At 47.2% G+C, this 26,458-nt stretch overlaps 1 protein-coding gene across 2 annotated transcripts in view; it reads left to right on the plus strand.

The window, feature by feature from the left end:
* The window catches only part of MAPK8IP1 (mitogen-activated protein kinase 8 interacting protein 1), a 409,187-nt gene that overhangs the window by 326,277 nt on the left and 56,452 nt on the right, over positions 1–26,458 (plus strand). For both annotated transcript variants that reach the window (XM_078684384.1, XM_078684385.1), the window contains exon 9: positions 12,965–13,084. In XM_078684384.1, coding sequence (XP_078540510.1) covers positions 12,965–13,084 — 120 coding nt within the window. The remainder of the gene's footprint in view (positions 1–12,964; positions 13,085–26,458) is intronic.

The raw sequence follows: 26,458 nt of genomic DNA on the forward strand, positions 1-26,458 counted from the left end.
TGTGGAGGTTGGTGCCTCGATGTCGGGGCCTGGCCGGGCCCAGGGTTGGGGTCGAGTCGAGGCCACGTGGCCTCGTGCTGTAGTGTCCAAAGATGGCTGCCGGGCCGGGGCCATGGTGCTGACGGGGACCAGGGCCAGCCGGTACGGGAGGGTTCAGGAGCTGGAGTCCCGTTGTGGACGGGTTGTGGGTTACCTCGGGGGGTTGCCGGGGTGGCTCTTGCTGGGGATTCAGGGAGAGCCGGGGTCCGGGCCCTGTTGTGCGGGGGGGAACGGCCCGGCTACGAGGCCTGTCCAACACTTTTCAACAATTCACCAAGATTCTTATTCCTAGAAAAGGCGAAGATGGGTGGATTCTCAAATGCATGTTTAAAGTCTGGTTCGGCCTTTAAGATACCCCAGTGATTTCTGATAACTCTCTTGAAATTTATGCTTGAGGTAGAGTATTTTGACACTACTGTCATTCTGTTTTCTCGACTCTTCAGCCTTTTTTTTAAAAGGTCTGTTCTCTGCATGTTGTTCACCTTCTTCTCTGCCTCTTGTGTCTCAGGATAACCTCGTTCCTGAAATCTTCGTCCCATCTCTGTGATTTTAATTTTGGCTTTTTCTGTATCGGATGTAATCCTCTTGGCTCTCATCATTTGAGATAGGGGTAAATGTCGTTTCAAAGATTGTTGGTGGAAACTGTGGTAGTGGAGGGTATTATTGCGATCCGTACTCTTACGATACATCTTAGTCTCAATCCTGCCATCATGTAAGTTCACTCGTACATCTAGAAAGGTGATGGAATCCGCTGATATCTCCCATGTAAACTGAATTCTGTCATCCTTCATATTTAAGTTTCTCAATGCTTCTTCTAAAAGCTCTCTTGAGCTTTTCCATATGATGAAGATATCATCAATGTAGCGTACAATCAGTTTAAGATTATCCGTCCATCGTGGGTCTGTGAGTATGTTATGTGTCTCATATGATCTCATGAAGAGATTAGCATATACAGGGGCTGCGCAATTGCCCATGCTGGTTCCAATGAGTTGCTGATACCAGGTGTCTTTGTACTTGAAGTAGCTGTGGTACAACGTAAATATTGTGAGTTCCATCAAAAAAGTTGATAGCTGTAAGTCGTAGTCAGTCGTAAGAATGGCCTCTTCCATAGCTTCAATCCCCAATCCATGTGGGATTGAAGTATAGAGCGATTTTACATCTGCGGTGCAAAGTAACAGTTGTTCATCACTTCCAAGTTCAAGTGAACTGAGTCTGTTTAGAAAGTCAGTATCTCTGACATACGTTACCATCTGTTGTACTGTAGGTTGCATGTAACGGTCAATAAATTGTCCAATAGGTTCATGCAAACTGTCTTTTGTTGACACTATAGGACGTAGAGGTGGGTTAAGTAAGTTTTTATGCACTTTAGGCATCATGTAGAACGACGGGCTCTTAGAATGCGATTTGATAAGAAATTTACTGGTTCTGTCATTGATCACACCTTCCTCTTTTGCTTTAGTGATTAACTCCATTAATTTTGCGAGGTATTCGTTGGTTGGATTATATAGTAGGGGTTCGTACGTATCGGTATCTTTGATATGTTCTTCGATCTTCTGATCGTACATAGTAGAGTTCATAATCACTAGACCTCTGCCTTTGTCGGCCTTGGTGCAAACAATGTCACTGTTGTTCGCTAGATTCCTCAAAATAGCCAAATCTTTGTTGGTAACATTACCATAGCCCTTCTTTTCACATTTGATTTTAAGAAGATCTTGTTTCACCATTGTTTCAAAGAGATCTAATGTCTTGTGGCTCATGGGGGCCATAAAGGTACTCCTTGGTCGCAAGCCTTTAAGCTGGTCTGGTTCTTGAGATGTAGGTTTAGGTGTGATGTTGTCAAAAAAATGACGTAACCTAAGTTTGCGCATCAACTTAAAAAAGCTGACCTCTAGTTCTAGGGTGTTAGTACGTGTTGTGGGAACAAACGATGTCCCCTTTTGAAGTAATTTGAGTTCTTCATTCTTCAAGATGTAATCAGAGATATTACTAACTAGTTGTTCTTGGTTGTCTGCTTCTTCCTGTCTTTGCCCTTGTTGCTGCCACTTCTCGTGTTTGGGGGATCTTTTTCCCCTCCTGGATCTTCGACTACTATGGGGCCTTGTTCTAAAAAAGGCACTTCCGGTGTGTGTGTTGTAGCCACAGTGGATGTTATACCTTCTCTCGGTTGTTCTTGCGATTAAAATACCAGAAAGCTCTTAGATTATTAATAGGATCAGGTCGAGGGAGCACTTATTTAATATTGCATACCACTTTTATGATATTTTATAAGTGTGTTCGCAAAATATCATAAATTACAACGCATACCAAGGGGACTACGCATCGCTCTGAAAACCATCCTTATGTAAAAACTCTCAGAAGTTCCAAGAAAAGTGGTATGCAATATAAAATAAGTGCTCCCTCGACCTGATCCTATTAATAATCGAAGAGCTTTCTGGTATTTTACTCGAACTAAAAAAAGAGATGGAAGATATCACAACTGAACTGTCCAAGCAAGAACAACCGAGAGAAGGTATAACATCCACTGTGGCTACAACACACACACCAGAAGTGCCTTTTTTAGAACAAGGCCCCATAGTAGTCGAAGACCCAGGAGGGGAAAAAGATCCCCCAAACACGAGAAGTGGCAGCAACAAGGGCAAAGACAGGAAGAAGCAGACAACCAAGAACAACTAGTTATTAATATCTCTGATTACATCTTGAAGAATGAAGAACTCAAATTACTTCAAAAGGGGACATCGTTTGTTCCCACAACACGTACTAACACCCTAGAACTAGAGGTCAGCTTTTTTAAGTTGATGCGCAAACTTAGGTTACGTCATTTTTTTGACAACATCACACCTAAACCTACATCTCAAGAACCAGACCAGCTTAAAGGCTTGCGACCAAGGAGTACCTTTATGGCCCCCATGAGCCACAAGACATTAGATCTCTTTGAAACAATGGTGAAACAAGATCTTCTTAAAATCAAATGTGAAAAGAAGGGCTATGGTAATGTTACCAACAAAGATTTGGCTATTTTGAGGAATCTAGCGAACAACAGTGACATTGTTTGCACCAAGGCCGACAAAGGCAGAGGTCTAGTGATTATGAACTCTACTATGTACGATCAGAAGATCGAAGAACATATCAAAGATACCGATACGTACGAACCCCTACTATATAATCCAACCAACGAATACCTCGCAAAATTAATGGAGTTAATCACTAAAGCAAAAGAGGAAGGTGTGATCAATGACACAACCAGTAAATTTCTTAACAAATCGCATCCTAAGAGCCTGTCGTTCTACATGATGCCTAAAGTGCATAAAAACTTACTTAACCCACCTCTACGTCCTATAGTGTCAACAAAAGACAGTTTGCATGAACCTATTGGACAATTTATTGACCGTTACATGCAACCTACAGTACAACAGATGGTAACGTATGTCAGAGATACTGACTTTCTAAACAGACTCAGTTCACTTGAACTTGGAAGTGATGAACAACTGTTACTTTGCACCGCAGATGTAAAATCGCTCTATACTTCAATCCCACATGGATTGGGGATTGAAGCTATGGAAGAGGCCATTCTTACGACTGACTACGACTTACAGCTATCAACTTTTTTGATGGAACTCACAATATTTACGTTGTACCACAGCTACTTCAAGTACAAAGACACCTGGTATCAGCAACTCATTGGAACCAGCATGGGCAATTGCGCAGCCCCTGTATATGCTAATCTCTTCATGAGATCATATGAGACACATAACATACTCACAGACCCACGATGGACGGATAATCTTAAACTGATTGTACGCTACATTGATGATATCTTCATCATATGGAAAAGCTCAAGAGAGCTTTTAGAAGAAGCATTGAGAAACTTAAATATGAAGGATGACAGAATTCAGTTTACATGGGAGATATCAGCGGATTCCATCACCTTTCTAGATGTACGAGTGAACTTACATGATGGCAGGATTGAGACTAAGATGTATCGTAAGAGTACGGATCGCAATAATACCCTCCACTACCACAGTTTCCACCAACAATCTTTGAAACGACATTTACCCCTATCTCAAATGATGAGAGCCAAGAGGATTACATCCGATACAGAAAAAGCCAAAATTAAAATCACAGAGATGGGACGAAGATTTCAGGAACGAGGTTATCCTGAGACACAAGAGGCAGAGAAGAAGGTGAACAACATGCAGAGAACAGACCTTTTAAAAAAAAGGCTGAAGAGTCGAGAAAACAGAATGACAGTAGTGTCAAAATACTCTACCTCAAGCATAAATTTCAAGAGAGTTATCAGAAATCACTGGGGTATCTTAAAGGCCGAACCAGACTTTAAACATGCATTTGAGAATCCACCCATGTTCGCCTTTTCTAGGAATCAGTATCTTGGTGAATTGTTGAAAAGTAAAACAAATCCTTCGAAAAGCTATCATGGAACTCGCCCCTACTTGCAATGTGGAAATTTCAACAACATAATCAGAGGGAAATATATAACACATCCAATGAAAGGTCACAAAATAAAGTTGAAGGTCAATGCCACTTGTGACTCGTCTAACCTGATCTATATGTTGAAATGCCCGTGTGGCAAAGTTTATGTCGGGAAGACAGAGCGAAAAATTAAAATAAGACTTAATGAACATAAGTCTAACATTAGACTAGGGAATGTGAAATCATCGGTGGCCACACATTTTGTTGAAGCTCATCACAATGTTTCTCAATTACAGTTTTTGGTTCTTGAAATCGTGGAGAAACAAGAAGGAAGAAATAACAACTGTTTCTTGTTACAAAGAGAAAATAGCTGGATTTATCTGTTGAACTCTGGTAAACCACATGGTCTTAATGACCGTACTGAATTTATGTGTTATCTGTAAAAGTGAAACCGTTTTCTAGGTACAGTATTGCCTTGATTCTGATTTTGTGAAGACTTAAGGGTGGTCTTAACATCAAACCACCATCATTTCATTTGTTAATTGTTTTAATATGTATGGTATTCTTTATACTGGTGGTATTTACAAAGTATGTTCCGTTACATTCACAGTGTTTTCATATGTTTTTATTATCATTTAACTTTATCGATATATTGTCACCAAGAACTAACACTTCGTTCTCCTATGGTTCTTAGTAAAACACCTTCCAATGCTCTATTGGCTGACTCCCGATCACATGATCGGGACTCTAGCCAATCACGTTACTCTATGCTTAACAGCGTGATACGAAGAATCATACTTCTGTTGCCATTGGCGGCCCGGTTTGGTTGCTTCGCATCAGAAGGAAATCTATCGTTGAACGTATCGCAGAAGACGCTTCGCGTCTCTTAAGTAAGCTTTTGAACTTTACCGCTAGAACAGAGTTGAATAAGCTGGTTGCTTTTTTCGTGAACTAAGAGAAAGTCATAGTGTTTCAATGTATCGCATTTTGTTTTCAGCTGTTTAAGAAATTCATTATCACGCCGTGAACACACATGTGAGTGTTTACAAATTTTCATCTTTTTAATGCTTGCTCACCAGAGCACATACACTGGGTGCACTTCATGATCACTGTTGGACCCGGCCTCGTGGCGTGGTTCGCCCCTGCTCCTCCGCACCCTGTTAGCGTAGCCCTGCGCCCTGAGTTCCCCTGCGCAGCACCCCAATAGCGTAGCCTGCACCCCGAGCCTGGTCGTCCTGCTCCCTGTACACCCAGACCTTGTAACCGACGACCAGCCCCGCTTATCCCGTCCCACTCCCGGCTCCGAGCGCCTACAACCTACATGTCCCACAAGGCCCGGCAGCCATTTTCCCTTCCCGAGATCCCTGTCTCCCTGGGCCTAGCGTGACCCCGGCCCCAGCGAAACCCAGACTCCAAAGGCGCGCCAGTCCCGGCTGGGGGGTAAAGGGCTCCCCGAGTGAGATAAGCCAGGGAGTTTCGATGGCACCTCCGGCCTCCCCTGAGAGACTGGTTTCTGTCACACCTTTGGCCTCCCCCTGTGGGCCAGTTTCGATCGCACCTCTGGCCTCCCCGAGTGCTGGCTCCAGACCTGCTGGGCGTCTGGGAATCCCCGGACGCCTCTTCCAAAGAGATCAAAGAGCCAACCGCCGGACTTCGCCAACGACCAGCCCCCAAGGCATAAGATCTCCGCCTGCGAGAGTCCGGACATCAAAGGGCCAATGGACTATATCAGGACCCGCCCGACAACTAGCGGGCAGTTGTATCTTGGACCTGAAGCCTGCTGATCTGATCGCGGCTGACCCTGAGAAGAACTCAAACTCGCATCGCTGAGCCCTGCTGACGCTGTCGCGGCTCCCTGTTCGCAACAAGGAACTGAACCACCTGAGCCCTGCTGACGCTGTCGCGGCTCGAGCTGAACTCGTAACCATCGGAGCCCTGCTGACGCTGTCACGGCTCGCCATCTCTAAGACCTCGGAGCCCTGCTGACGCTGTCGCGGCTCGAGCTTGAACCTGTAACCATCTGAGCCCTGCTGACGCTGTCGCGGCTCCTCAAGACCTTCTCCGGATCGGGCCCTGCTGACCTCGTCGCGGCTCGAGGGGTACTCTGGTCCGGCTGGACCATCGAGACCACCATCACGACCCGAACCGACTCGACGTGAGTGAAGCAACCAGTACGACCCTCATCCCCCGTATCCCCCGGCTCGAGGATTGAGAGCTGTGCGCAGGGTACGCCTCATACTGGCCCAAAGGTCAAAGACTGTCCCGCTTCCCTCTTCCCGAATTCTCAAAGACTTTGTGATCCCTCGATCCTTGTACATAAGAGTGTTTCTTCCTTTTACTGCTTATAAAGAACTTGTTACTGAAATCCAACGGTGTGGTGTCCGTTCGTAAGTGTGGTGTGAACTCAGTGTGTACGATCCTAGACCCGAAGTCCTCCCCGGTGAGGACCTCACGATAAGAGTGGGGTGGTCGGGTGAGCACAACCTGGCCCTCTGAGATCGCCCCTTCTAACAATCACCTTTTCACTGTAAGTGAAGCATGAAACGCGCCGATTTGTTCTTGTATTTATATTATGTTTGGAATGGTTTGACACTGAATAGATTATTATTTTGCCTTGCTCCTAGCGTGAGGTCCCAGAAGAAGGGCTATCTAGCCCGAAATGCATTGGACCCAAAGATATGGCTGTTGATTGAATAATGCTCATTCTTAAGATGAACTATGAAAACATGAACTTATGAATAAAATAAGACTATTTTTTCGAAAAAAGACTTTGATAAATTTATGATCGACATTTAGCTGGTTTGGGTTACTCCAGCAACACAGAGCGGAGCGCCAGGGGATGCTTCCAATTTTCGTTGGGATCACATGTTTATTGTTCCAAAGAGACGTCCATGACAAGAGACGCCACCTGGGCAGCACCCTCCATATTTGACTAATTGGTTGAACTTCATAAACTGATTTCAATAGGAAACTGGAGCTGTGCACTTCTCCTTCCTTTTGTTATATAGCATTAGGATAGCGCCTGTGCTGGTCCTTCCCTGTGTCAGCATTAGTATAGCGCCTGTGCTAGTCCTGCCCTGTGCCAGCATTAGGATAGCGCCTGTTCTAGTCCTGCACTGCAGTGTCAGCATTAGGATAGCGCCTGTGCTGGTCCTTCCCTGTGTCAGCATTAGTATAGCACCTGTGCTAGTCCTGCCCTGTGTTAGCATTAGGATAGCGCCTGTGCTAGTCCTGCCCTGCAGTGTCAGCATTAGAATAGCGCCTGTGCTAGTGCTTCCCTGTGTCAGCATTAGTATAGCGCCTGTGCTAGTCCTGCCCTGTGTCAGCAGTAGGATAGCGCCTGTGCTAGTCCTGCCTGCAGTGTCAGCTTTAGAATAGCGCCTGTGCAAGTCCAGCCCTGTGTCAGCATTAGGATAGCACCTGTGCTAGTCCTGCCCTGTGTCAGCAGTAGGATAGCGCCTGTGCTAGTCCTGCCCTGTGTTAGCATTAGGATAGCACCTGTGCTAGTCCTGCCCTGTGTCAGCAGTAGGATAGCGCCTGTGCTAGTCCTGCCCTGCAGTGTCAGCATTAGAATAGCGCCTGTGCTAGTGCTTCCCTGTGTCAGCATTAGGATAGCACCCTTGCTAGTCCTGCCCTGTGTCAGCATTAGGATAGCGCCTGTGCTAGTCCTGCCCTGCAGGGTCAGCATTAGGATAGCGCCTGTGCTAGTCCTTCCCTGTGTCAGCATTATGATAGCACCTGTGCTAGTCTGCCCTGTGTCAGCAGTAGGATAGCGCCTGTGCTAGTCCTGCCTGCAGTGTCAGCTTTAGAATAGCGCCTGTGCAAGTCCAACCCTGTGTCAGCATTAGGATAGCACCTGTGCTAGTCCTGCCCTGTGTCAGCAATAGGATAGCGCCTGTGCTAGTCCTGCCTGCAGTGTCAGCTTTAGAATAGCGCCTGTGCTAGCCCTTCCCTGTGTCAGCATTAGGATAGCGCCTGTGCTAGAACTCCCCTGCAGTGTCAGCATTAGGATAGCGCCTGTGCTAGTCCTGCCCTGTGTCAGCATTAGGATAGCGCCTGTGCTAGTCCTGCCCTGTGTCAGCATTAGGATAGTGCCTGTGCTAGTCCAGCCCTGTGTCAGCATTAGGATAGCGCCTGTGCTAGTCCTTCCCTGTGACAGCATTAGGATAGCGCCTGTGCTAGTCCTGCCCTGTGTCAGCAGTAGGATAGCGCCTGTGCTAGTCCTTCCCTGTGACAGCATTAGGATAGCGCCTGTGCTAGTCCTGCCCTGCAGTGTCAGCATTAGGATAGCGCTTCTGCTAGTCCTGCCCTGTGTCGGCATTAGGATAGTGCCTGTGCTAGTCCTGCCCTGTGTTAGCATTAGGATAGCACCTGTGCTAGTCCTGCCTGCAGTGTCAGCATTAGAATAGCGCCTGTGCTAGTGCTTCCCTGTGACAGCATTAGGATAGCGCCTGTGCTAGTCCTGCCCTGTGTCAGCATTAGGATAGTGCCTGTGCTAGTCCTGCCCTGCAGTGTCAGCATTAGAATAGCGCCTGTGCTAGTGCTTCCCTGTGACAGCATTAGGATAGCGCCTGTGCTAGTCCTGCCCTGTGTCAGCATTAGAATAGCGCCTGTGCTAGTCCTTCCCTGTGACAGCATTAGGATAGCGCCTGTGCTAGTCCTTCCCTGTATTAGCATTAGGAAAGCACCTGTGCTTGTCCTGCCCTGCTGTGTCAGCATTAGGATAGCACCTGTGCTAGTCCCGCCCTGCAGGGTCAGCATTAGAATAGCGCCTGTGCTGGTCCTGCCCTCCAGTGTCAGCATTAGGATAGCACCTGTGCTAGAACTCCCCTGCAGTGTCAGCATTAGGATAGCGCCTGTGCTAGTCATGCCCTCCAGTGTCAGCATTAGGATAGAGCCTGTGCTAGTGCTTCCCTGTGACAGCATTAGGATAGCGCCTGTGCTAGTCCTGCCCTGCAGTGTCAGCATTAGAATAGCGCCTATGCTAGTCCTGCAGTGTCAGCATTAGAATAGCGCCTGTGCTAGTCCTGCCCTCCAGTGTCAGCATTAGGATAGCGCCTGTGCTAGAACTCCCCTGCAGTGTCAGCATTAGGATAGCGCCTGTGCTAGTCCTGCACTGCAGTGTCAGCATTAGGATAGCGCCTGTGCTAGCCCTGCCCTGCTGTGTCAGCATTAGTATAGCGCCTGCGCTAGTCCTGCCCTGCAGTGTCAGCATTAGGATACCACCTGTGCTAGCCCTTCCCTGTGTTAGCATTAGGATAGCGCCTGTGCTAGTCCTGCCCCGCAGTGTCAGGATTAGAATAGCGCCTGTGCTAGCCCTGCCCTGCAGTGTCTGCATTATGATAGCGCCTGTGCTAGCCCTGCCCTGCTGTCTCAGCATTAGGATAGCGCCTGTGCTAGTCCTGCCCTGTGTCAGCATTAGGATAGCGCCTGTGCAAGTCCTTCCCTGTGTCAGCATTAGGATAGCGGCTGTGCTATCCATCCCTGTGTCTGCAATAAAATAGAGCCTTTGGTAGTCCTGCCCTGTGTTAGCATTAGGATAGCACCCGTGCTAGTCCTTCCCTTTGTCAACATTAAGATAGCTCCTGTGCAAGTCTGGCTCTGAAGTGTCAGCATTAGGATAGCGCCTGTTCTAGTCCTTCCCTGCAGTGTCAGGATTAGGATAGCGCCTGTGCTGGTCCTGCCCTCCAGTGTCAGCATTAGGATAGCGCCTGTGCTAGAACTCCCCTGCAGTGTCAGCATTAGGATAGCGCCTGTGCTAGTCATGCCCTCCAGTGTCAGCATTAGGATAGAGCCTGTGCTAGTGCTTCCCTGTGACAGCATTAGGATAGCGCCTGTGCTAGTCCTGCCCTGCAGTGTCAGCATTAGAATAGCGCCTGTGCTAGTCCTGCAGTGTCAGCATTAGGATAGCGCCTGTGCTGGTCCTTCCCTGTGTCAGCATTAGTATAGCACCTGTGCTAGTCCTTCCCTGTGTCAGCATTAGTATAGCACCTGTGCTAGTCCTGCCCTGTGTCAGCATTAGTATAGCACCTGTGCTAGTCCTGCCCTGCAGTGTCAGCATTAGGATAGCACCTGTGCTGGTCCTGCCCTGTGTCAGCATTAGTATAGCACCAGTGCTAGTCCTTCCCTGTGTCAGCATTAGGATAGCGCATGTGCTAGTCCTGCCCTGTGTCAGCAGTAGGATAGCGCCTGTGCTAGTCCTGCCTGCAGGGTCAGCTTTAGAATAGCGCCTGTGCAAGTCCAGCCCTGTGTCAGCATTAGGATAGCACCTGTGCTAGTCCTGCCCTGCAGTGTCAGCATTAGGATAGCGCCTGTGCTAGTCCTGCCCTGCAGTGTCAGCATTAGTATAGCGCCTGTGCTAGTCCTGCCCTGTGTCAGTATTAGGATAGCACCTGTGCTAGTCCTGCCTTGCAGTGTCAGCATTAGAATAGCGCCTGTGCTAGTCCTTCCCTGTGACAGCATTAGGATAGCGCCTGTGCTAGTCCTTCCCTGTGTTAGCATTAGGAAAGCACCTGTGCTTGTCCTGCCCTGCTGTGTCAGCATTAGGATAGCACCTGTGCTAGTCCTGCCCTGCGGTGTCAGCATTAGGATAGCGCCTGTGCTAGTCCTGCCATGTGTCAGCATTAGAATAGCGCCTGTGATATTCCTGCAGTGTCAGCATTAGGATAGCGCCTGTGCTAGAACTCCCCTGCAGTGTCAGCATTAGGATAGTGCCTGTGCTAGTCATGCCCTCCAGTGTCAGCATTAGGATAGCGCCTGTGCTAGTCCCGCCCTGCAGTGTCAGCATTAGAATAGCGCCTGTGCTGGTCCTGCCCTCCAGTGTCAGCATTAGGATAGCGCCTGTGCTAGAACTCCCCTGCAGTGTCAGCATTAGGATAGCGCCTGTGCTAGTCCTGCCCTGCAGTGTCAGCATTAGGATAGCGCCTGCGCTAGTCCTGCCCTGCAGTGTCAGCATTAGGATAGCACCTGTGCTAGCCCTTCCCTGTGTTAGCATTAGGATAGCGCCTGTGCTAGTCCTGCCCTGCGTCAGCATTAGGATAGCGCCTGCGCTAGTCCTGCCCTGCAGTGTCAGGATTAGAATTGCACCTGTGCTAGTCCTGCCCTGTGTCAGCATTAGGATAGCACCTTTGCTAGCCCTTCCCTGTGTCAGCATTAGGATAGCGCCTGCGCTAGTCCTGCCCTGCAGTGTCAGGATTAGAATAGCGCCTGTGCTAGTCCTGCCCTGTGTCAGCATTAGGATAGCACCTGTGCTAGCCCTTCCGTGTGTCAGCATTAGGATAGCGCCTGAGCTAGTCCTGCCCTGCAGTGTCAGTATTAGGATAGCGCCTGTGCTGGTCCTTCCCTGTGTCCGCATTAGGATAGCGCCTGTGCTGGTCCTTCCCTGTGTCAGCATTAGGGTAGCGCCTGTGCTAGTCCTGCCGTGTTTCAGCATTAGGATAGCGCCTGTGCTAGTCCTGCCCTGCAGTGTCAGCATTGGGATAGCGCCTGTTCTAGTCCTACCCTGTTATGTCAGCATTAGGATAGCACCTGTGCTAGTCCTGCCGTGTTTCAGCATTAGGATAGCGCCTGTGCTAGTCCTGCCCTGCAGTGTCAGCATTGGGATAGCGTCTGTTCTAGTCCTGCCCTGCAGTGTCAGGATTAGGTAAGTGTCTTTGCCAGTTTTGTAGTGCAGCACCAGCATAAGCACAGTTCCTGCCATATCTTTGCTCATTATTGTATTAGGACAGTGCCTGCTCTTGTCTACTTCTACACTGTGAGTATAAGAACAGCTCCTTCCATACATTTGTCCTGCGTAGTGAGTGCTAGTGCATCACTTGCTCTAGGGCTCCCCTAGAGTGTCTGCATTCGGACAGAACCTCCAATGCCTCACTGTGCGATGTCAGCATCAGGGCAGTGGTTTCTCCAGTCCTGTTCTGCAATCTCTGTATTAGGACAGGAGCTCCTATGTCACACTGTGCAGTGTCAGATTTAGGACAGCCCTTGCCCTCTATGCTCCATCAGCATTAGTGAAGAACTTGATCAAGTGCCAGCTTTAGGACAGCAACTCCTATGCCCCTCTGTGCAGTGTCAGATTTAGGACATTCCTGGTTCTAGTCTATATTGCTTCTATGTGTTGTTCAAGCCTGTGTTGCATACACGCGGGCCTCAGCTTTGCTAGAACTTGTTCTCTTGCCCATACCGTATGCTGGTCTCGCCTCCACCAGAATCTGTGCTTCTTGCCCCTATTGCTTCTGTGTGTCGCTCATGTCCGCTGGCCTCGCTTATCCTAGAGTCTGTACTTCCTGCCCATATTGCATCAGTGTGTAGCTCAAGCCTGTGTTGCATACACACAGGTCTCGTCTCGGCTTTACCTTCTCCTCTTTCCTAAACTCCTCTTTAGTGAGACCCACAAGCCTGTGCTGTGTCTATGGGTGCCTAGGCTCCACCGCTTTAGTTGACTTCCCAGACCAGATATATGTCAGAGGTAATGACCAGCCGGTGTCCTTGTATTTTGCAGATTGCCAATTCCCGGAGGTTGACGGTTCATTTCAACCCCCCATCCAGCTGTGTCCTGGAGATCAGCATGCGGGGGGTGAAGATCGCAGTCGTATCAGATGATCCTAGGGACCAGGCCAAGGTAAGGAACCTGCCCAGTGATAGACCCGTCACCAATGACCTTCTGCCCCCCCAACGCCCCCAACCCAACCCACCTTCCAAGAGGCCCCCACCCAATCCAACCCAACTCACCTTCCAAGAGGCCCCCACCCAACCCAACCCAACCCACCTCCAAGAGGCCCCCACCCAACCCAACCCAACCCACCTTCCAAGAGGCCCTCACCCAACCCAACCCAACCCAACCCACCTTCCAAGAGGCCCCCACCCAACCCAACCCAACCCACCTTCCAAGAGGCCCTCACCCAACCCAACCCAACCCAACCCACCTTCAAAGAGGCCCCCACCCAACCCAACCCAACCCACCTTCAAAGAGGCCCCCACCCAACCCAACCCAACCCACCTTCCAAGAGGCCCCCACCCAACCCAACCCACCTTCAAAGAGGCCCCCACCCATCCCAAACCCAACCCACCTTCAAAGAGGCCCCCACCCAACCCAACCCAACCCACCTTCCAAGAGGCCCCCACCCAACCCAACCCACCTTCAAAGAGGCCCCCACCCAACCCAACCCACCTTCAAAGAGGCCCCCACCCAACCCAACCCAACCCACCTTCCAAGAGGCCCCCACCCAACCCAACCCACCTTCAAAGAGGCCCCCACCCAACCCAACCCACCTCCAAGAGGCTTTAAATGGCGAGATACAAATACATGTTTTTGGTTCTTTTTGTTAGTATTAGCCTTAAAATAAGAGCTTTCCAGAAACATATTACCAAAGGAACCAGTGTACTTGAAATCACCAAGCATCAAGGGCCATATATGCAAAACTTTTTGGAAGGTTGCAAATGGCCCAATTCTTAGAATCAGCTAATGAAATGTTCAAAAGCCAAAATGCTATTAGGTAACAAGTTACCAAATCACAATTTGGCTCTGCGAATCGGTATTTTGAAGGGGCGTGTCAAGGGTGCCTCTTCCATTTCCTGATTAGTATGTATTAATGTTTTGCAACTAAATTCCTGTCTCAAAACATTAGTATTTTCTCAACACCCAAAGCAGATGACAACACATTTGGAAATGGGTAGGGGTTCACAAAGGACCCTTTCTCCTTTGAGAATGTAAACAAAAATATTTGTGAAGAGCAGGCAGTGGTCACACGGACCATTGCCTACTCTTAAAAAACGAAACTTTAAAGTTTAATTTTCTATTTTTATACATATCTCGTTTTCCTTTAAGGAAAACAAGATGGATTTTGAAAAAAAAAAATGTGCTTTACTAAGGAGCAATCAGAGACATGGTGGTCTGCTGACGCAGCGGGCCACCATCCAGGTGATGGCTATCATTCCTGATGTGAGGAAACAGCCACCTACCTCATTAATATTCATGAGTTAGGTTGATTTGTGACCCACTGGAAATTGCTTTTTAATAGTACAAAGTCTTCTTACATTAGGAATTGCAATTTCCTAATTGCGTTTCGCTAAGTTATGAATTCCTAATTTTTGTACATCTGGCCCATAATCAGTTAAAAGGCAAATCCTCTGAAAAACTCCAGAGCTCTCAGTCTCTCTGCTAGTGATGAAATTCAAGAGTGTGTGCGGTGGAGGTTCTGACGGGAGTTGCTCAGTCGTTGAGTCATAGGATTACAGTGAGCGTGATTAACCCCTCGCGTGCTGCCGTTGGCCAATGGCAGCACTACCTCCCTAGTGCTGCCGTCGGCCAACGGCCGACACAGCCCCGTCCACTCTTCAGAATTCCTGCACCGCGGGGGAAAAACCGCTGCGGTTAAGGCGTTAAAATAGTTTTGGGTAACAAGAATGGACTAGAGTATCGGGTTCAACTTGACCTGCTGGCGTTCCCCCAACTTGCCAATTTTATCCAGAGCTGCAACATGCCTGAAACAAATACGCATTAAAGACATTGTTTAGTGGAGATCAAATAAATCATTGTCTACTGGAGTAATTGGTGCACTTGTTTACTGTGAGACATACATACGCTTTGAGGGCTTAGAGTAAAGATAGCACATCCGCACAAAAGAGATTGTTCAGTACCTGGTCACCGGTGAAAGTCGCCAAAGTCACAGCTGGGTCTGAGGAATTATTGGTCACATGTAAAGCCTCAAGAGAACATGAGGAAAAATAAGTAATATTAAAAGTACATTCACATTTAGGTAAGTCACCTGTGATAAAAGAGCACTGGGGGCTGCCGGGGCAATCAACTCGTAAAGATGAAAAGGGAAGGGTCAAGCAAGACAACAAGCCAAATTTCAATCTGACTAGTTCCAAAGGTGAAGATATTGCAAATCCCAAGAACTTTCACAAAAGCAAACCCTTTATGGAATCAAACGGAGAGTTGGAGAATGAATTAAGGATCTAGAGATCATTCAAGAGATCTCCTACCCCTGGTAAAATCAGGGTTTCTTTGATGAAAGTAGAATCCGCTCGGCCAGGCGTATCTTATGTTTTGTGGATGGAAGATGATTCCAGTTCTAATAACTTGGCTGTAGAGTAATGTTTTTAGCTCTTTCAAGAGTTGGGAAGGCCCCGGCTCTCACTCAGTGATGGATCATTGGCTTTTGAGGTCTGCGTTCCTTGACACTGGCAGTCACATTTATGCTCAGGAGACTATGAAGGGGTGGCCGGATCCTACCTTCTGCCAGACATATCAAGGGCCCACTTTCTCTAGGCAGCTGGGGCTGTTTTCCCAGCAGATCTTGAAATCAAATTTTTAACTTGGGCCTGGATCCCACCAGCAGCCAGTGAATGGATCTCAGGACAGGTCCCTTGTGATCTGCGGGCCCGATACACAGAACTAACTTAAGACAAAACCCTAAACTTACTACCATTTTGGTATTCACAGAAGGCACTTACTCATTTTGGTATTCACAGACGACACTTACTCATTTTGGTTTTCACAGAAGGCACTTACTCATTTCGGTATTCACAGAAGGCTCTTACTCATTTCGGTATACACAGAAGGCACTTACTCATTTTGGTATTCACAGAAGGCTCTTACTCATTTCGGTATTCACAGAAGGCACTTACTCATTTCGGTATTCACAGAAGGCACTTACTCATTTCGGTATTCACAGAAGGCTCTTACTCATTTCGGTATACACAGAAGGCACTTACTCATTTTGGTATTCACAGAAGGCTCTTACTCATTTCGGTATTCACAGAAGGCACTTACTCATTTCGGTATTCACAGAAGGCTCTTACTCATTTCGGTATTCACAGAAGGCACTTACTCATTTTGGTTTTCACAGAAGGCACTTACTCATTTCGGTATTCACAGAAGGCACTTACTCATTTCGGTATTCACAGAAGGCTCTTACTCATTTCGGTATACACAGAAGGCACTTACTCATTTTGGTATTCACAGAAGGCACTTACTCATTTCGGTATTCACAGAAGGCACTTACTCATTTCGGTATTCACAGAAGGCTCTTACTCATTTCGGTATTCACAGAAGGCACTTACTCATTTTGGTATTCACAGAAGGCTCTTACTCATTTCGGTATTCACAGAAGGCACTTACTCATTTTGGTTTTCACAGAAGGCACTTACTCATTTCGGTATTCACAGAAGGCACTTACTCATTGTGGTATTCACAGAAGGCACTTACTCATTTTGGTATTCACAGAAGGCACTTACTCATTTTGGTATTCACAGAAGGCACTTACTCATTTTGGTATTCACAGAAGGCACTTACTCAATTTGGTATTCACAGAAGGCACTTACTCATTTTGGTATTCACAGAAGGCACTTACTCAATTTGGTATTCACAGAAGGCACTTACTCAATTTGGTATTCACAGAAGGCACTTACTCAATTTGGTATTCACAGGAGGCACTTACTCATTGATGAGTAAGTGCCTCCTGTGAATACCAAAATGAGTAAATGGTAGTAAGTTTAGGATTTTGTCTTAAGTTAGTTCTGTGAATCGGGCCCTGTATTTGTTCTGTTCAGGTAAAGCTTTCTGAGCCTTTGTTATGTGTAGTTTTTGGGGTTTGTCTCTTGAGATACCAACAGGGGGTTGTTGAGCCCTAGTAGTGGAGGGAAAGGGGATGATTCTCCTGGATGTGTGTGATTCAGATTCTAGTTCATGACCACAAGATTTACCAGCACTGACCTTGCCAGAGTGATGCTGACAGCCTCACCCTTGTTATTTCATATTTCTTTTTTAATCAGACAAGTCAAATATGACAAAACAAAGGAACGTTTGTTCCTTGGGCCACCAATAATCTCTGGACATACATATGTTACTAGCCACGGCTTAATCTCTCCCTTTCCTACAACCAGAGCCATCCTGCTCCCACATACACACTGCCCAGTCCCTTTTGCACACCTCTGAATCTATCACATATTGTGTTTATTTTTTGTGTTATTATTGTGTAAAGTATCAGAAATTAAATGAAAAAAGAATTTGCAAAGTGCCTGGTCAAAAAAGGTTTCAGAGCTCCAGGAAATGGGGAGACTAGTTAATTAGAAAAGAAACTGAGATAAAACGTCAGACACCATTAGTAAAATGGGGGGCATATTAACAATGAACAGGGAAAATTAACGCTAAGGGCGCTTAGCGTTAATTTTTTTAGCGCCCGCTATCGCATTATTAACAACGCTAACCGCCTAGGCGATAAAAAATCCAGCGATAGCGGCATTTTGGGAGGTTATCGCTGGTAATGCAGCCCTAAAACTACAAGGATCGGGATATCCTTGTTGATAGCCCATGGTGGATTTAGCCATGTAATCCACCTCCCATTGGATTACAAGGCTAAGTCTGAAAATTAGCAGACGTAAAAAAGCTGCGTTAACCGTGGTTAGCGCTGCTTTTTTGTCTCTAACAGGGTTAGCGTGAAGCTTGATAATAGGAGAAATGTCACTTAGCGACATTTCTCCTATTATTTTGCTCTGGAACGCTCACTTTGCATCTAATTAGAGATGCAAAGGGAAGCGTAGTGAAAAAGGGTGCTAACATGCCATTTTGCATGTTAGCACCCTGTTGTTGATAGAGCGATATTTTTATCTCCGCTTCTTTGGCTTTTCAAGCCAAAAAAGCGGAGATAAAGCTCTTGTTAATATGCCCCATGGTGTCTTAAGAGCCCTTCGTTAGGTGAGATGGTCAGTAATCTGGGACCAGTGCAGAGGAAGATGGGTCAGAACTTAAAAGGAGCTACTACCGACGCAGTGCAGTGCGAATAGTATCACAGCACACACTGCATCAAATCATTGTTGACATTTCGTGAGCCATGTACCTTCCTCACAAAACTGATTATATGCATTGAGTTGTTTTTATGTATTTGTATTTTATGTTTTCCATGTGTTTAATGAGGTGGACAAGTTTTTATCCACTATCTAAAGAATGATGGGATTTGAAATATATTTAAAAGGATCTTTTTGAGTGTGTTGTATAACTCTTAGCTCCAATCTGTATGTATTTAGAGCGATATAAGCGAAGGTCTGGTGCATACGCAGAGCTGTGCAGTGACATAGGGGCATATTTATGGAGGAGTCTCATCGCGTTTGCGCCACGCGACGGGGCAAGAGCGACGCAACTCCTAAGTTTAATTGATCAAGCCTCGCAAGGCCACGTCCCGTGGCTCGATAAATCCAAAGTAACGCAGTTCAAATTGCAGCGTTGCGTTACTCTGCCCCAGGGAGGCGTTCCATGGGTGGAGCGTGGGTCTTCCCTCGCATTCAACGCTGGATTTTGGTGAATTGCCAGATCAACCATCCGAGGTAAACCTGGGAATGCGCTAAATTGCTACGCCTCCCAGGAGAGGCGTAACGAGGAGAAATATCTTTATTTCTCCTCCTTCCTCTTTCTAGATGTGCTCATTGTGCGAGCGCAATTTTTCATTTGGGATTCATCACCCCAAATGCAAAAATCGCAAATTGCGAAATCGCTAAATTGCGAGGAATTGCATTTAAGGAATCTCTATTTGAGATTCCATAAATGCAATTCATGTACCATTTTTGAATTCCGAAATCGCTATTTTTGGCCGCTATTTACCGCGAAGTCTGACTTCGTGGTAAATAGCGAAAACTTAGAAAAATGCACTTTAGTGCATTTTTCTAAGTGGTATGTTACACACACGCATGTTCTTTGGACATGTGTGTGCGCAACATCAGTCTACATTTACATTTCAGGGGTGCTACAGGGTGTCCTTTGGACACCCCTGGCACTCTTGAAATCGCATCCTTATTTGCGATTAGCAAATTGCTAATCGCAAATAATGAAGCTGTAGAAATCGCAAATAATATTGCGATTTCTACATGAATCCCGATTTGCGAGTCTTTAATAGCGATTCCTTAATAATCGCTATTAAGGACTCGCAAATCAGGACATTGATGAATCTGGCTGAATGTGTATTAATGCAATTGTATGGAAGCAAGCACACAGGATGTGGTATTGCGGTCCAGTGCAGCTGGAAGCGACTTATATTGATTTGGCGAGCCTCGGAAGGATATGTCCGGGACACTTGAGGCTTTTTGCTTTTATCATTTAAGTGCTCAGAATAGGGTTTTCAGAGCCCATTGATCTCTGCACGGATAGACAACTTGTCACTAGAGACATTATCTGCTCCCATTAACTCATCCAAAGACCTGTAATAGCTTTTAGAAGCAGGAGAATCCACTAGGGGATATCTCCAATGTTGGAACTACATTTCCCACCCTGCCTTAGTCATGGCGCATCATAGCCAGCACTAGAGATATAATGAGGCTTCTATAGACTTTACATATATTTTCTTCTTATTGCACCAAGGTATTGGCTGCCTACCCAATTATCGGATTGAGGGCCATATGTATCAACATTCCGTTTTGCGATTCCTAAATAGCGATTTTTAAGGAATCGCTATTTAGAAATCGCAAAATGGTATGTATGTAGAAATTAGCTTCATTTTAGCGATTTCTTTAAATTCCTTAATTGCGATTAGCAAATTGCTAATCGCAATTAAGGAATAATTTGCCATTCATTTTTATGGGCCAGGAGGCCCATAGGAATGAAGGGGAAATTTGCGATTCGCAATTTGCTAATCGCAAATTGTGAATATTTTCAAGGGTGCAGGGGTGTCCAAAGGACACCCTGTTGCACCCCTGAAATCGGCATGGGTGCACATGTGGCGCACATACATGCCCTAAGGGCATGTATGTGCGTCACATGGCACTTAGAAAATTTAAAAAATATGCATTTTGAAAGGAATTCGCAACTTACCACCAACTAGAAGTTGGTGGTAATTTGCGATTCCTTAAGGCCAATTTGCTAATTTTCTGGGGTTCTTGCATTGCATTTAAGGAATCGCAAAATTTGTGATTCCTTAAATGCAATCGCAAGATAAGGAATCACATATTTTGCGATTCCTTATTTTTCAAGCAGATTGGCTTGATGCATACCATTAGTCCAAATTATTGAATTTGCGAATTTCGGCGTTTGCGAAGTCAATTTGGCTTAATACATATGGCCCTGAATCTCTGGCTGTGCTTGAGACGTCTCCACTCTAATCTGTTCACCAGTAGAGACCCCATCAGAGATGCCTCAACGCATACTTGCCAACATCCAATCACATGAAATATCGTCCTAACCTAATCCATTTATGTAACTGTGTCACATAGAAACATGGTAAATCGGGTGAGAAATAAAGGTGGGAAGATACAGAATGAGATTGCAGTGACAACATGGTTGCACGTGTAGGGTTAGTGCTGGGGCATCAGAGTGTAATATCATGACAAAGCACACTGTCTGCAAATAGGGAGCAGTAATTGTGACAGGGCACCTGTGTGGTTCTAGCACACCCAATCCCTGCTAGTGCTTTGGGATGTGGGAAATTGTGCCTGTTCAGCATTCAGTTGCCACAAAAAAACTGGCTTGTGGCAACCAAGCACTTATAGCAACATTGCATTTTAGTCATTCGATGTTGGGGTTCCTATCAGTATAAAGCAGTATGCACCAAGTGTTGGATTGTTCACCCACTAATAGTGAACATAAACTAGGTTCATACTATTGTGAGACTGTTTTTTTGCCCTATTCATGATGTGTTATTGCAATAATAATCCTTCTCGGTAAGAGAGGATTAGCTGGTTCAGACATTTAGTGTATGTGTTCGTCAGAATTCAAGACTGTGCCTGGACAGCAACAGTGCCTCCAGCTCAACGCCCCATCGCTCTGCAAGCACGCCACTGAGATCTGGGACACCATCACCACCCTCACCCCAGACATTGTCTTCCTCACCGAGACCTGCCTCAAGCCTGCATCCACACCCGACATCACCAAGCCTAATGGCTATAAGATGGCACACGGGACCACATCAACAAACTTGAGGAGGAATCGTCATCATCCACAAACAAGTCATCCACTGCACCACCACCACAGACGGCACCACTCGATCATGAAACACCTCAATTTCCAACTGAAAACAGACTGGAAAGCCACCACCAGAGGAACCTTTGCCCACAGCCCTCGCTTCTGCAACACCATCCCTGAATTCCCTGCACCACAAGCCATCGACTCTGAACACTTTATCTTCCTATGAGACCTCAGTATTCACCTTGACGACCCCAAAAACGACAACAAAGCCAACTTCCTTGAAAGCTTGAACAACATCGGCCTCACCCAACTAGTCACCCACCCTACTCACAACACAGGATGCATGCTTTTCACAGCCAGCAGCAGAGTCAAGTACAGCCATGTCACCGAGCTCACTTGGAAGGACCCCTCCATCATCCACTTTACAATCACAGCAGCCTCCAGCACCGCCGCCAAGCCATCCAGCACCTCACAGCGCAGCTGGAACAAAGTATCTGAAAGCCAATGGACCAATGCCCTCAACACCTCCTAATCTAACACCACAATCAACCTTGAACGGGCGGTCAAAAACTGAGTGGCCCCATCAAACCCACCAAACTCAAGAGATGCACTAGACATGCTAATTTGGTAAACCATGGAACTGAGAACCACAAAACAAAACTGTAAACAACTACAAAGGAAAGGGTGCACCAGCAAGGAGACCACAGACCACACTCCCTTCAAGACCTCACTCAACCACTACCATCAACTACTGAAAGAGACTAAAAGAACGCCATAGTCAACTGAATCGAAGTCAGCTCTAACCACAGCAAAGAACTCTTCAACATCGTTAAGGAGTTCTCCAACCCCTCAGTTACCGAAAACATCACCCTACCCTCCCAGAACCTCTGCGAAACCATGGCGGACTTCTTCCAGAGCAAGATTACCACCATCTACTAATGCTTTGAGCCCTAACCCACTACCTCTGAGATCCTCAGCCTCCTCGCTCCCCCAGATGCGAACCCCGACCACCGGATCACAGCTTGGGACTAGCTCACAACACAGAGCACCACAGCCTTTATGCACTCCGTCCACTCAGGAGCACCCACAGACCCCTGTCCCCACCACATGTTCAGCCTCGGAATCAGGAATATCAGCCCCAAGCTCACAGCCATTTTCAACACATCCATCACCTGGGCTACCTTCCCAGAAGAATGGAAACACGCTCAAGTGAAGCCCCTCCTCAAGAAACTGCTGCAGACCACAACTATCTCAAGAACTACCAACCCATCTCCCTCTCCCCTTTCCTGCCAGAGTCCTTGAGAAGGCCATCAACCACCAACTAACAGAATACCTGGAGGATAACGATCTTCTGGACCCTTCCCAATCAGAATTCCGCATGTACCACAGCACCAAAACCGCCCTGATCGCGGCTACCGTCGACATCCGATACCCCTGGACTGCTGAGAAGCTGCCGCCCTGATCCTCCTCCACCTCTCAGCAGCCTTCGACACCATGTCCCACCACACCTTGACCAAGAGGCTTCATCAGATTGGAATCTAAGAAGACGCTCTGAAATGGATCGCATCCTTCCTCACCTGAAGAACACAGAGAATCTGCCTTTCACCCTTCACTCTGGAACCCAAGAACATCGTCTACAGAATCCCTCAAAGCTCGTCCCCCAGCCATACCTTGCTCAACGCCTACATGACCCCCCTAGCCAACATTGTTAGAGCCCATTGACTGAACATCATCTCCTATGCAGAAGACACCAATGCTCTCTCTATCTGAAGACCAACCCACCATGAAGGCCAACTTCCTCCTGTGCATGACCAGCATCGCCGACAGGATGCAAAACAGCTGCCTCAGACTCAACAAGGACAAAACAGTAGTTCTGATCATCTGGAACAACTCCTCCTTGTGTAACGACACCTAATGGCCTGCTGAACTAAGTTTGTCACCTACCCTGACAGATCATGCCTCAGCATCAACCTGGACAGCAAACTCACCATGAAAAACCAGAACAACACGTTCTCCTCCACTTGTTTCCTCACTCTTGGCGTGCTCTGAAAGATCATTTTTATTCATTTGCAAATATTTGCAGGCCACCATTACACTGCAGCGTTATGTGTTACTTTTTATTTCTTTGAAACTTTTAATGCCTGGTGCATATGATTTCAATAAAATAATAAAACGCAATGCTTGTTGTATAGGGCAAAACACCCCAGCCCTCTCTTCTAACGCCAACGAAGCCGCCGCCAACCTCACAATATGGCTATCCAACACCGCTGACACCTTAGCACCACTGAAGAAACGTCAAAACAAACCTGGCAGCAAGAAGGCCTCTTGGTTCAACGATGATCTCAAGAAGTCCAAGAAACTCTGCCGCTCCCTTGAAAAGGCCTGGAAAAAAGACCCAACCACTAGCACCAAGGACGCCTTCAAAAACGCCACCCGCACTCACCACCAACTAATCCGAAAGGCCAAGAAAACAGCTTTCAAGGATCGACTTGACAACAACGCCCACAACAGCAAGGAACTTTTCAACATCGTCAAGGAATTTTCCAATCCCTCGGCCAACTCCAACGACATCACCCCCTCTCAAACCCTCTGCGACTCCCTAGCCTCATTTTTCCACAACAAGATTGCAGACATCCACAACAGCTTTGACAACCAACTCGAAGACCAACCCACTCTACCATTTGCTGATCATCTTCCCCCCGTGAACACCCTTAACGACTGGAACCCAATCTCCACTGAGGACACCATCCGCCTGATGAACTCCATCCACTCAGGATCCCCCACAGACCCATGCCCTCACCACATCTTCAACAAAGCAGACTCCGTCATAGCACCGCACCTCCGAGACGTCATCAACTGCTCCTTCAACTCCGCTACCTTCCCAGAAATCTGGAAACACGCTGAACTCACCGCCCTTCTGAAAAAACCAACAGCAGACCCCACCGAACTCAAAAACTACCGCCCCATCTCGCTTCTTCCATTCCCGGCCAAAGTCATCGAGAAAGCTGTCAACAACCAGCTCGCCGCCTTCCTCGAATCCAACAAATCCCTCGACCCCTCACAATCTGGCTTCCGAGCAAAACACAGCACTGAGACCGCCCTCATCGCAGCAACAGACGACATTCGAACTTTACTGGACAATGGAGACACAGTCGCCCTCATCCTCCTTGACCTCTCTGCAGCATTCGACACAGTCTGCCACAGCACCCTTTTACAACGCCTCAATAACATCGGAATCCAAGGAAAAGCACTTGAATGGATCACCTCGTTCCTCACCGGAAGAACCCAGAGAGTCCGCCTTCCACCATTCAAGTCCGAGGCCTCTGAAGTCATCTGCGGCGTACCACAAGGATCCTCACTCAGTCCCACCCTCTTCAACGTATACATGAGCCCCCTCGCGGCCATCGCACGCCAACACAACCTCAACATCATCTCTTACGCGGATGACACTCAACTGATCCTTTCTCTCACCAACGACCCCAGCACCGCCAAAACTAACCTACACGAAGGAATGAAAGAAGTTGCCGAATGGATGAAACAAAGCCGTCTGAAACTGAACTCAGACAAAACAGAAGTCCTCATCTTAGGTACATCCCCCTCTGCATGGGACGACTCCTGGTGGCCGGAAGCCCTCGGAAAAGCACCCATCCCGACAGACCACGCACGGAACCTAGGCGTCATCCTGGACTCTTCACTCTCAATGAACAGACAAGTCAGCGCCGTATCCTCTTCCTGCTTCAACATTCTTCGCATGCTCAGAAAAACATTTCACTGGATCCCCTCCGAAACAAGGAAAACAGTCACCCACGCTCTAGTCACGAGCCGACTGGACTACGGAAACACCCTCTACGCAGGTACTACCGCAAAACTCCAGAAGAAACTCCAACGAATCCAAAACGCCTCAGCCAGGCTCATATTAGACATCCCACGCAACGAACACATCTCTGGTCACCTTAAAGACCTCCACTGGCTACCCGTCAATAAGAGGATCACTTTCCGACTGCTTACCCACGCACACAAATCACTCTACGACATCGGACCAGAATGCCTCAACTCAAGACTGTCCTTCTACACCCCCTCCCGCCAACTACGTTCTTCCAGCCAAGCCTTCGCCACCGTACCTCGCATCAACAAGACCACCATGGGGGGCAGATCCTTTTCATACCTGGCTGCTAAAACATGGAATTCACTCCCCGCTTACCTTCGCCTTACCCAGAACCACCTAGCATTCAGAAAGCAACTTAAAACGTGGATATTTGACAAGTAATCCTCCTCCCCTTCCTAAGCGCCTTGAAACCCTCTGGGTATGTAGTGCGCTATATAAATTATATGACTTGACTTGACTAGGGCGTGTCAGAAACATAAGTTGTTGGTGTTGTTTCTGAGCACTGGCAACATCAGGTAAGCGTAGTGCCTGTCACCAATACAATTTGAAAGACTTTAGTAAAAACAGAAGCCCGCCTCTACGGCTCGGCCTTGAATAGGTCAACGAGGATGAAGTCAGGTCTATTCTAATCAGACCTAAACTGGGCCATCATCTGGCTTCTGAAGGGTTTTTGCTCCTTGGGCAAAATGTGTGATCCAGTCTCGAGCTCCGATATATACAAGTCCAGGTAACTTCTAGTATCAGAGAATCCCCACGCAATAAGTATTCCAAAATATCTAGCTTTTCTCAGCAGCAGTGTGCTTCAGGTTACTCCAGACACAATGCTGCATTACAAGCGTCTATGATCCTGTCCTATCCGGCATCATCGGTCTCCGGTGCTCTGGTAGCGCACGTGAAAGCTCTCGCCTTCTAGCCCAGCGTTCTTCATCAAACCCTTTGGAAGCTTTGCTGTTCCCTCCTGCAGATTTAGAGGGTGTTGAGTAGTCAGGAAGAGCAGAGCCCTACCAAGGATTTGCAGCTAGATTCATCATTATCCAGTTTTGCGAGTCCTTAATAGCGATTCATAAGGAATCGCTATTAAGGACTTGCGAAACGGGATTCATGTAGGAATTGCAAAAAATATTGCAATTCCTACATCTTCCTTATTTGCGATTAGCAATTTGCTAATCGCTAATAAGGAATAACTCCCCATGCAGTCCTATGGGCCTACTGGCCCA

The sequence above is a fragment of the Lissotriton helveticus genome, chromosome 3_2, assembly GCF_964261635.1.
Source record: "Lissotriton helveticus chromosome 3_2, aLisHel1.1, whole genome shotgun sequence".
Taxonomy (NCBI): Eukaryota; Metazoa; Chordata; class Amphibia; order Caudata; family Salamandridae; genus Lissotriton; species Lissotriton helveticus.